Source organism: Diorhabda sublineata, chromosome 2 (assembly GCF_026230105.1).
Source record: "Diorhabda sublineata isolate icDioSubl1.1 chromosome 2, icDioSubl1.1, whole genome shotgun sequence".
In the NCBI taxonomy this organism is placed as follows: domain Eukaryota; kingdom Metazoa; phylum Arthropoda; class Insecta; order Coleoptera; family Chrysomelidae; genus Diorhabda; species Diorhabda sublineata.
In genome coordinates, this window is record NC_079475.1 from 5,138,418 (window position 1) to 5,149,807 (window position 11,390).

The window sequence follows — 11,390 nt, forward strand, 5'->3', positions numbered from 1 at the left end:
ATTCATAAAAAATTGTACCTAAAATCGAAAAAAGAATATAATATATAAATACTCTGTTAACCACCACAAAATAATAAAATGGAATATAAAGATCAAAACTTTGATTTGTTGGATGATTTGTTAAAATTTGTTGGACCACCAAAGTGTTATGGCAAAAAAGATGTGAATTTGAGCTAATTAAAAAAATTATTAAGCACTTTATGAAACGATTTTTTTCAAACCAACATCTAATTCAGCTGCACTAATTTTAAATATTTCTCGAAGCAATAATTAAAATGATCGTTAAAAACATTAAGCCACATATACAGTGGTTTATGGAATTATCAGATCACACATTCAAAACATTTATAAATATTTTACTTTATTGAATCACCTGGTATATAGTCACATTAGTATAGTTAATTAAGTAGAACTATACATACGGAATACTCACAATAATTACATTTTGATAACCGCATGAGATAAGTGTAATTGTGAGTGCTGGTGTAGTGGTAGTGTAAACAGAGTATTTAGCAAGAAGAAATTAATATGTATCATTTTAAAAAATAATTTATTAAGAAGAAAATTGTAGCTATTTATAGATTTATATTTGAAATTATGATTGCTGTCTTTTAAAATCTTTGTTGAAAGTTTTGCTGTTGCTGTTGACTTCCGTTGTTGTACATCATTTGTTGCTGATGAAATTCTTGCTGTTGAGAAATTGGAATTTGCTATAAACAAAAAAAATAATCAGAACCATAATGAAATAATATATTACATTAATTTATAAATATATTGAAAAGTTTCTATTTCCGTATGACAAATGATTAGCAAAATGTTCGCTTTGACTTGTTCAAGTCAGGAGAGATTTCAATAAAACAAAAAAGTTAAATCGTTCCAAAAATGATATCATTATATCAAATTCGAACAATAAAAAGGATTATTTTGTAATCATGAATGAAAAGATATCTACGTTAATACTTAAGGATTATTGTATAAGGATCCAACAAATATACACTGATGGAGAGCGAATAAATTAGGCAGCAAATCAAAAGATACTGGAATAGTCTCAAAGGCTGAAATCAAAATTATGTTAAAAAATAATGTATAGCTTACGAAAAACTCACAAACCAACTCTAAGCATGAGACCAGTAGTGAATTGTATTGACTCTTCATCATATAAAGAAACAGTTTTTATTAACAAGTTATTCCAATATTCCGCCAATAACCACGACGTTTTTATATAATGTAAAAAATTTATATGAATTTGTAAAATCAACACACAAGATACAACACTGGATAATGGTTATATTCTAACTAAATAGTTTGGTATTGTTGAAATGATTGTCCTTCCTAGTATGTAATTTCGAATGGTGTTGCAAGTTGAGGACTCAAAATAAAACTGTCCAAGAGTTTTTTAAAATGCCAACGTTTCAATATTTTATTTGATTTTTATCAAAGCTAAAAATATATAGCACATCATAACTTATACATTGATGTAAAGATAAGCAAGTAAAAAAAATTGTGAAATTAGGAGTAAAACAATAATTAGATAGTGTAACAATATAAATATCTATACATGTATACATAAATGATTATGACACACTGCATCTAAGACAAACTATATAACATTAACAAATAAGAGCATTGTTGTATAAAACAGAAGAACAATGAAAAAGTTATTCAAAGAAACCAATACATACACATATAAGTAAAATGTGTGCAAACAACATACTTTTTTAAATTATAAGAGTCAGAATACACAAGACCTGTGTGAGACCAGGAATGACATATGCGAAAGAGACCAAAACAGAGAACTATTATCAACAGCGGGACACACATTATTTGACCACAAGAAAAACGATGAATTAAGGGAGATATGTAACATCTAGGATGTAGTGAGATGGGCAAAAAATCGGCGAAGGGAATGGAGAGACCACGTGAACAGATTGTCAGATGAGTGGTTGGCAAAGATTTCAAAAGAAGGAAAACCGAAAAAACTATATTAGTAGAGTTCACGCCAGCATGGCGACATAGCGACAATTGTCGCCAAATCATCAAGAAATGTCGCCAAAATCATACACATCGACGACAAATTTGTCGCCCACAATATTTTTAAAAAAACCTATGTTTTATATTTACTGTGCTGTTTCTGCATAAAATAATTTATATATGCCGTAAAAATATGTATAAAAGTGTGTGTAGCATGCATATGTTAATTTTTTTACTTTCGTCTACCACATTATATTTTTGGACCACTAAATCATAACTTAGTTGGTCCTTTTGGACCACTAAATTTTCATTGCTGGTGTGAACCCTATATATTAGTGTATGCCGATATGTATCTCCAATGTTTCTCAATGATGTAATTTGATAAAATTCTAGGCATTTTAGTAAAAAGTGATACTATGTCTAATGATATCAAAATATAACATTTATCCAGTGTTATATCTTTTGTTACTCCACAAATTCATTAGTTTTTATACATTATATACAAACATGGTGGTTATTGGTGATAATAATTTGTTAGCAAAAACCGCTATTTTATATCTATTTTATTTATATAAACATGCCAAACAAACTTCATCGAAGGAACCTATATTTGTTTTTGTAAAACACACTGTAGGTGGCAGTATGCGCTGTTTCAAATTTATTGAATTCAAAAATATAAGATTATCGTTTAAATTGAAAGTAATTGGTTCAATAGATGAATTATAACATTTTTTTAAGTTTCGTTGATTGATTAAAGGTTATGATTTGAGAAATGCAAAATCTCCAAGGATATGAATTTATTAAATAATTTTAATTATTAATTATTACTAAAAGTGCTATAATTATAATTCACAAATAATGGATGAATTTAATTATCAATTAAATAGAAAATTAGGAATTACTACAATTAACTAATTATATTAAGCAATCATAATAAGACTAAGAAAAAAAAATTTTCTCAATTTCAAAATTTTGCCGCCCTAAAAACTTTTTCCGACTGCCCCTAGTCTAAATCCACCGCTGTAGATATTTATATTGTGTTACACTTTCTAATTATTGTTTTAGTTCTAATTTCACACAATTTTTTATTTACTTGTTATCTTCATCAACATATGAGTTATAATGTACCATATATTTTTAACCTTGATGAATATCAAATAAACATTGGCATTTTGAAAAAATCTTGGTCAATTTTATTTTGGATCCTCATTCCACAACATCATTCGAAATTACATACTACAAAGGAGAATAATATCAATAATAATATCTTCACAAAACAATCGACAACACATATAGCATAGAGGTAGCTCGAATGTTGAATCCTTGATAAAGATCAAATAAAAGATCAAAATGTTTTTAAAAAATCTCGGGCGGTTTTATTTTGAGATCTCAACCTGCAACACCATTCGAAATTAGAATCAAATGATATTCACCACAAAATATTATACATTTGTTTTGGAAAGCAATCAATATAAACCAACTAACAAGTTTTTTTTTACAAAATTTCAAGTTGTCATAATTTTTTGTTAATCTATGTTCTACTACTTATCTCCCTTTAATTAAATAAAATATACCTGCTGATTAACTTGTCCCGGATGACCCTGTGGTCCTGTTAATCTAACTCTTTTAGCCGAATTATGATTATCTTGATTTGACTGCTGCTGTTGTGACGGTTGCTGCTGTTGTTGATTAGGTTGTTGTTGCTGTTGTTGTTGCTGCTGCTGTTGCTGTTGTTGATTCTGCCTCTTCGCATCAGATTTTTCTTCTTGATCATCGTCAGTTAAAAATTCTCTCTTAGGATATGGTATCGGGCAACCTAAATCGATTATAATAGCACATAATTTATTTTTATTTTACAAATTTGACATACAAAACTTATTGCTAAGACAGGTCGATAATAAATCTGCATATTTGTTGAATGCAACAAATCATTAAAAATATTTATAAAAACTGACATACCTACGTCCCTCCACCTTCCCCACTTTATTTATTTATTTTCAACATTTCCCTACTGCATCTGACTAAGGGAAGGCACAAATTAGGAATAGCACGCGTGAGGTAGTGTAACACAACTCCTACACGCTACATGTTTTGTGAGGTGAGCGTTTTCAAATATAAAATGGTGAGGTATGGATTTGATTGGAAGTTCGTGAATAGCCGACATCAAAAAATGTCTGACATGTTGTTTTATTCCTTGACGAGGACGACGACAAAAATTTGATACACTTCTCAAAGGAACTAGCATGGTGCGATGTAAAATTTCAATGACAATATTTACAAATATGTAATTCGGGAAGAATTTTTTTTTAATAAAAAAATTGTTACCCGCAAATATATCTTGTGTAGGTAGAGGCTCTTCAATAAAATATGGATCTTGCATGGCTTGTTCAGAAGTTATCCTTTTATTTGGGTCCATCAACAGTAGTTTTTGCAGTAAATGGAAAGCCTTACTATCTGGCTTAATTTTATGTCTATCCATATATTTGATTAATGAACAATTCACATAACTAAAAAATGCATCCACTGTTAAAAATGATAAACTATCAAATAATAATGTGTAAGTGAAAATGAATTTATATGTTATTCCATATGCATGAAGAATTTACTAATACTTACTTTGCTTTTTTAAAATCTTTCAATAGGGTAGGATGTTCAGGCATTTTTTTTATATCTTCCCAATCTTTTTCATGTGGAAATCCCATAACGTTAAATATCCTATCTAATTGATCATGATGATAAGGATTGCTAGTTTTAATATCTTCTTGGCGGCAATGAAAGATTGGTTCAGAGGTTAAAAGTTCGGCAAAAATGCATCCGATTGCCCATATATCTAAAACAAATCAATTATAAAAAAAATACTTAAATCACTTGGAATTATATCTTACCTATAGCTTTTGTATAATGCCTAGCCCCTAATAATAATTCAGGAGCTCTATACCAAAAAGTAACTACCACTGGATCTAAATCGGCTAATGGTTTTAATGGTGCATTGAATAATCTAGCAAACCCCATATCTGCAATTTTAACCTAAAATTTAATAGAATATAAGCCATTTTTCAAGTAACTACAATTTACACTGGGCCAAAAAACGACTATTTTTTGTTTTTGGATACTGTGAAATTATCTTTCGTGATAATAAAAGAAATTATTGTGAAAGTTTGAATCCTCACTAATAATATTAAGGGTTGTATCCTTATGACTATTGATTTTTTAACAGTAATACTCAAAACTCATTTGCATTTTGATAAAATTGAAAAAATAAATCAATGTTTAAGACACAATTATATGGTAACAACTTGTTTTACATTAATTTACTAAAAAATTTTTGTTCTAGGAAATCTAATTTACTATGAGAATATGCATCATTAAAATTTTTTAGATTGATAATTGACGAGTTTTGAGTAACAAATGCAATTACTGTTAAAAAATCAATAATCATATTGATACACCTATTAATATTATTATTAAAGAATCAAACTTCCATGATATTTTCACAGTATAATTAAAAAAAATAGGCGTTTTTTGGCCTATTACCCTACATATATTACTTACTCTCCCCCTTTCTGGTCCTTCTCCCATAACGAGAATATTGGCGGGCTTGAGATCTCTGTGCAATACCCAGTTTGAATGTAGATAATGGATACCGTCTAAAATTTGATACAACAAAGATTTAACCATTCCTTTTGGTACCATAACAGGTTTCTTATTAGCTTTAGCTGCTCTATGGAATTTAATTATATGCCATAAATCATGTTCAGCAAAATCAAACAGTAACCACACTTTTCTATCATTGTGAGACAAAAATACTTTAATTAAATTTATAACATTCGCATGTTTCAATTCTCTCAACAACTAAAAATTATTCAATAAATAGTCGATAATAAAACACTGTTATACATAATACTCACAGCAATTTCTCTACAAGCAGACATAGATAATCCAGTACCTTCAATCTGTTTCAACGCATAATCCTTGGCGTCACTTCCATCTTTTCTTCTTCCTTTGTAGACATGTCCATAGGTACCTCTTCCAACTTTGCAGCCCTCGTAATCAAACAAATCCTCTACTTTCACCCGCTCATTCTGAGTTTTCATTTTAAATTCGTAATCCATCATCAAACATGTCATTCTAATTCGAGCTTGAGAAAATAAAGCACTTAATAAAAAGTGCTAAAGTTGTAATAATAATTTAAATTATTTTTAATTCTGCTTTAATGCATAAAATAGAAGTAACTTATATGTTTTGATACCAAATTTTTATTGTTTACAAAAATAAGATAACTGTCAAAAGGCTCTTCTTTGCATTAAATCAGAGAATATAAAGAGTCCTTGATCAACATCCACCTTCTAGATATATGATAATAAATTACAGGTAGTTTAAAAAATTACAAAACATCTGTTAATGTTAAACTGGAATATAAAAAAATAATTCTTAATATAAGAATACAATGAGTGGTAAGGAAATTTAATTGGACTTATAAAATCTTTCATGGCGCTCGCGCTGACGCTCTTATTGACGTTACGTTGGTTAGGTGTTGGAACGCGAGCGCCGACGTTTGTGTTTTAAATCACAATTCGTAATCTGTTTAATTTATGTTGAAAGCGAACGAGGGCGCCAACGGGGTTCCGAGCGTAAGAATTTATAAATTGACACCATGTCTCTGTTTTTGTAGCAAAGAATGCTCAGTGTTAATCGTTATAATTTCTCACTAGTTAGTTTTATTCCGAAATTCAGAGTTAGTTTTACAACGCACCTTTTTTTAGTTCGTTTAATTATAAAAGCGCGTTTTCTGATAAATTATTTCGCGGTCTAATCATTTCATCCAATACTTCACCATTACCTAGCTTTCATAATCTAGTTCTCCTGATCGTATATCGTACAATTTTCAATCGGTTTTTATTAATTTAATGTGAATATTTATAAGATTCCGATTCTCAAGCCCCATCTCCGGAAGGAAATCTCCAAAGCTGATAATGACTATTGATCAAAATTATTAAATTAGTGTATTGTCATCAGCCTTTAACAAGTGTTGAAATCAGTACTATGGAAATCCAAATTCCTTAACATACTATATACGTAGATACATACACACCAAGCTAATAAAAGTATATTGAAAATTGATCAAACGTTTTTTTCATACTAGATTGTATTTATTTAACAATTAAGTTCACAAAAAATTTATATTTTTAAAACAATGGAAGAGATGAAATAACTATTTCATAGGCACTTAAGGATAATTATAAAAAAGAAGAAAACTGTCAAAGCTATATCCGTTTCCTTGTCATTACTAAAGTGAGGTTTTCTTTTCTATCAAGTGTCTTATTGTGTGAGGTGGTCTTGGAAAGTTTTAATTATTTAAAGGTGAATTATTTGAATAATTGGAAAGATTATACATCAAACAATTATAATTTTAAAGTCATTGATCAATTTAAGTTCTAAGAAATTAATTTAGCAACGGTAATATTTTTTAATTCGATTTTTTTTTCCTTCTAGAACAATATGCAGTTGTGCTTAAGAGGAAGTTCCACTCATTTCCTTGAGTGTCAAGGATCTGAAACTATCGGTGAAGTTAGGGTATGTTTATTTACTAGTATTTATGAACATAAAAATAATATTGCAACTTTTCAGGAACGTATTGCCTCTTTGGAAACCCTTAAAGCATCTGAGATCAGTTTATATGCTGCTGGAGCTCCAGTTTCAGATGACAGACTCGTATCAGATTTTATAGACGTAGACATTGAACTTACTGTAGGCCTTCCTGGTGGTAAAGTTCATGGATCTTTAGCTCGTGCAGGTAAATTGTTATTTTCATTATTGCAGCAAATAATGACAGGTTTTTGCGAATTAGCAATAACCTTTCAAAGATTTGCTAGATTAAGTCGGATGGTTTGAGGTACCTTGAGAAATATATTCTTTTGGTACTATAGAACATCTCGAACATATTGATTTTATTTTATTATTACATAAATAATGATGATATTGCTTTTGTTGATTCTTAATTTATGATTGATGTAAAATATATATTGTAATAGGTAAAGTAAAAGGTCAGACTCCAAAAGTAGAAAAACAGGAAAAGAAAAAGAAGAAGACGGGAAGAGCTAAGAGACGTATTCAATACAACAGACGATTTGTCAACGTAGTAGCATCTTTTGGACGTAGACGAGGACCAAACTCTAACTCTGCCCCAGGATCCTAAGTCATTATTTTTCTTTTTATCTCAACAAATCCAAATGTGATGTTGATCTAAAAGATTAAAGCTAATTTTTATTTATAATGTATTTTTATTTTGTACTGCCTTTTATCAAAAACACTGTTATTTGTTTTAAAAAAATAACTAATTTAACCATCATCATATCTAATGGATCGGACGAGAACCGGTATATTCATTGTGGTATGGCCGTTGCCATATCTAATGGAAGAGGAAGATAAGTATAGGGATACGTTTTTATCTGTGCCAAAACTATTACTTTGATTTTTTATACAGGGTTTTCCATATAAAAACCACACAGCAGAGGCTGCCGCCACTCTTTAACTTGAAAATACCAAGTTTAATACACTATATGAAATTGTAGGGACATTAAGTAATGGTAAGTAGTAACCTTAAAATTTCACAGAAGTTTTTTGTGTCAGTTATTTGAAAAATTTTATTATACTAGATAATTAAATTATAAAATTTTACTCCTGTACTTTTTCAGGGTTATAAAGATTTTTTTTTGAAATTTCGAAGCTCTATAGCACCTCAGGAATGCAACTTGGAGGTAAATTGCCCCCAATCGTCATATTTTGAGCTCCCCTATACGTACTGGCTATTATGCGGGACACCCTGTATAATATAAATACTACTGTGTAGAGAAAACTGCCGTGCTATTGGTCGGTTTAGTCAGAAAGACATACAGGCGGAATGGCATATATACGTGACAACCTCGAATTGTGCTCGTTAAAAGTCAGATATCGTCCTTGGAAGACCTCTGACACCAGATGCCATTTTAGTTAGAAAGGAGACAAGAGCAAGTGCCCTTGTTCATCGCCCTATGAGGTTTGTACCTATTATGGCACGAAGAAGATGGTTATCTCCTATTGACAAGGCCCTCCTGAAAGAGAAGAACACCATTCCTATATCACTGAGCTTGCCAGAGGGTTACAACCCTACAAAAGAAGGAATCCAATCCGAGAAGATTCTTCTGCCGCGGGGATGTCGTGCCATTGGTCAGTTAGGTCAGGAAGCCATTGAGGCGGAATAGCGTAAATACGCAACCGAATTGAGCTCGTCAAAAGTAAGTGCTCACCCCAAGAGGTTTGCACCTATTTTGGCACGAAGAAGAGGGTCATCTATTGACGAGGTCTTTCTGAAAATGACGACATGGCACCGAACAAATGAGATCAATCATTTCCTGAAGGAGAAGAACACCATACCTATACCACACCAAGGTTACAACCCTACGAAAGAAGGGTTGGAACCCTCCAACATCTCCCTCCCCTCACTGAGAAAATAAAAAGATAAAATTAGCTGTGGTGATTCTGACAGGAAGTATATTGGGTAGACTAAGAGATCTGTTTGCCTGGTTTAAAGAGCATTTGAAATATGGATGAACCAGAAAATCCGAGTATTGCCGATTACGCTGTCAGTTATAATCGTGACATAAATATTAATAATGTAAAATTGTTAAGAAATGTATCCAATAATGAATTGTTGGATGCATTTGAAAGCATTGAAATGTAAGAGTAGCTTAAATAGGGACAAAGGGCCAATTCCTTACAGCCCACACTATTTTAGTAGTCAAGGAATAAATGTGTAGATTTCTGCACAAGGAGGTTTTCCCGCTAAAATTAATTTTCGCGGCAGAAGGTTTATTGGTGGAAAAATTGAGTATAAAACAGGTAAGCCAAGTTATTAGGTTTTAGTTTGTTATTGAAACCCTCGGCAGTCTTTGTTGGTGTAAACAGAGTGTTCTAACGATTCCAAACATTCCAACTAAGTTATACTGAAGGTAGAGGCATCGAGGAGTGTCATATATAGGAGAAAAGTTAGAAAAAGTATCCAGCTGTATTCTATAGATAACAGTACAAAAACAGAATTTGCTGGTGTAGCAATTATGGATGAATTCAAGTATGTCCAGTTAAAAAATTTAATATCATAGATAAAATTGAAAATTTCATCAACTTTCATTGATGAAACCAAAGTGTGAAAAATTTTACAAAGCGTGATTATTATTTGACTCTTTGAAATTCACCCTGAAACTAATTATTTCTAAATACATTTTGATGGAGACTTTTTCATATACACAAATTGTTTTCCTTCACTCTACACTCCCTACTTAAATAAAAGAATAGGTACAGACAATTCATCAAATGAATATCAAACAATAAAATTATGTTCATATTTGTTCCGTTTCAACTAGAACCTAATCTACCCTCTTTGTAACAAAAACATCCCTTTACAGAAATAACTGATAGTGTTTAATTAGTCTCCGGCCTCTGAAAATGGTATTTTTTTCTACATAAAAAACATTTTTATTCTCGACATATGAAATAATAATTTTATTCTAACATCTAAGGGCCTACTTATAATTCCATTTCGGCAATAAGTGAACCATCACAAGTTATAATATGGGTGTTAATTATAATTATTTTTTATTAATTAAACATAATAGTTTTATGCAATGGTATTTTTCCAATTAATGTTTTTATATACAGGAATCTTCATAAAAAATGAATACATCAAAAGAACTAATAAAATTTTATTTTAAACATAAGGATTCCAGCTGCTGTTATCTTCAGGAGTTAGGTAATTCATAACAAGTAATACAATATCAACAATCCACCAAATCCCCAATCCCCCAATTGTTAATAACTTTCCCACAGCTGTTCCCGTTTGTCCCAAACAAAACCTGTCCATTCCTAAGAATCCTAACAAAATACTATACAATAAAGTAGTGGTGAAGTATTGATTCGAATACTTTATGCATGGTACACCTTCTCTGAAAAAAGTTCTGTTTCCATAACACTCTATATTAGGTAAAACGTTGCACACGACTTTAGTCCTTTCTACGTCGTGATATTTCATTCCTCCGAATTTTACGCAACCGTATTGTAATTCCTTTTGGGCCGTTATATTTCCTTTGTGATCGATTGGTTCTTGACATTCTATGAATTCAAATGGAAGAAAACTACAATTAACTAATGGTCCTCGTGGATCGAAAGGTTCTTCTGTATTTGTTTTCAAAATTTGTAGAATTAAAACCAGAATAAATACATTACTTAACATTCTAGTATCAATATTTACATTCTAAAAATTATAACCTCATTTATAAACCACAACAAAGATTGACATTTGAAATGATTATTTTTTGACAAGTATAGATAGATCACAAAACATAGAGAGTAAATGGCAAATAATCAAAGTCAAAATGGAAAGATAA

The 11,390-nt window shown here is 30.6% G+C and overlaps 3 protein-coding genes across 3 annotated transcripts; 1 reads left to right on the top strand and 2 right to left on the bottom strand.

Moving 5' to 3' along the window:
• Window positions 1–486: 486 nt before the first annotated feature.
• Window positions 487–6,276, bottom strand: LOC130452840 (cyclin-dependent kinase 8). The gene is made up of 7 exons (XM_056792316.1): window positions 5,880–6,276; window positions 5,524–5,823; window positions 4,857–4,998; window positions 4,588–4,801; window positions 4,297–4,478; window positions 3,546–3,787; window positions 487–710 (listed from the first exon to the last, which is right to left on the bottom strand). The coding sequence occupies exons 1-7, from the start codon at window positions 6,096–6,098 to the stop codon at window positions 612–614; spliced, it is 1,398 nt and encodes a 465-aa protein (XP_056648294.1). The 5' UTR covers window positions 6,099–6,276; the 3' UTR covers window positions 487–611.
• Window positions 6,277–6,874: 598 nt separating this feature from the next.
• On the top strand, window positions 6,875–8,242 carry LOC130452900 (FAU ubiquitin-like and ribosomal protein S30). The gene is made up of 4 exons (XM_056792404.1): window positions 6,875–7,332; window positions 7,465–7,545; window positions 7,600–7,765; window positions 8,004–8,242. Exons 2-4 carry the CDS (start codon window positions 7,471–7,473, stop codon window positions 8,165–8,167), a joined length of 405 nt encoding a protein of 134 aa, XP_056648382.1. The 5' UTR covers window positions 6,875–7,332; window positions 7,465–7,470; the 3' UTR covers window positions 8,168–8,242.
• Window positions 8,243–10,534: 2,292 nt separating this feature from the next.
• Window positions 10,535–11,279, bottom strand: LOC130453079 (TM2 domain-containing protein CG11103). The gene has a single exon (XM_056792670.1). The coding sequence runs from the start codon at window positions 11,234–11,236 to the stop codon at window positions 10,715–10,717; it is 522 nt and encodes a 173-aa protein (XP_056648648.1). The 5' UTR covers window positions 11,237–11,279; the 3' UTR covers window positions 10,535–10,714.
• Between the last annotated feature and the right edge of the window lie 111 nt (window positions 11,280–11,390).

Bases quoted from the DNA above. Each gene is read 5' to 3' on its own strand.
- LOC130452840 (XM_056792316.1), bottom strand. From the start codon at position 6,098: ATGACATGTTTGATGATGGATTACGAATTTAAAATGAAAACTCAGAAT. The intron at 4,479-4,587 runs GTAAGTATTAGT...TGCATTTTTTAG, and splicing joins AAAGATTTTAAAAAAGCAAA to TTATGTGAATTGTTCATTAA. The intron at 3,788-4,296 runs GTAACAATTTTT...TAATCGATTTAG, and splicing joins TACACAAGATATATTTGCGG to GTTGCCCGATACCATATCCT.
- LOC130452900 (XM_056792404.1), top strand. From the start codon at position 7,471: ATGCAGTTGTGCTTAAGAGGAAGTTCCACTCATTTCCTTGAGTGTCAA. The intron at 7,546-7,599 runs GTATGTTTATTT...GCAACTTTTCAG, and splicing joins AAACTATCGGTGAAGTTAGG to GAACGTATTGCCTCTTTGGA. The intron at 7,766-8,003 runs GTAAATTGTTAT...ATATTGTAATAG, and splicing joins TGGATCTTTAGCTCGTGCAG to GTAAAGTAAAAGGTCAGACT.
- LOC130453079 (XM_056792670.1), bottom strand. From the start codon at position 11,236: ATGTTAAGTAATGTATTTATTCTGGTTTTAATTCTACAAATTTTGAAA.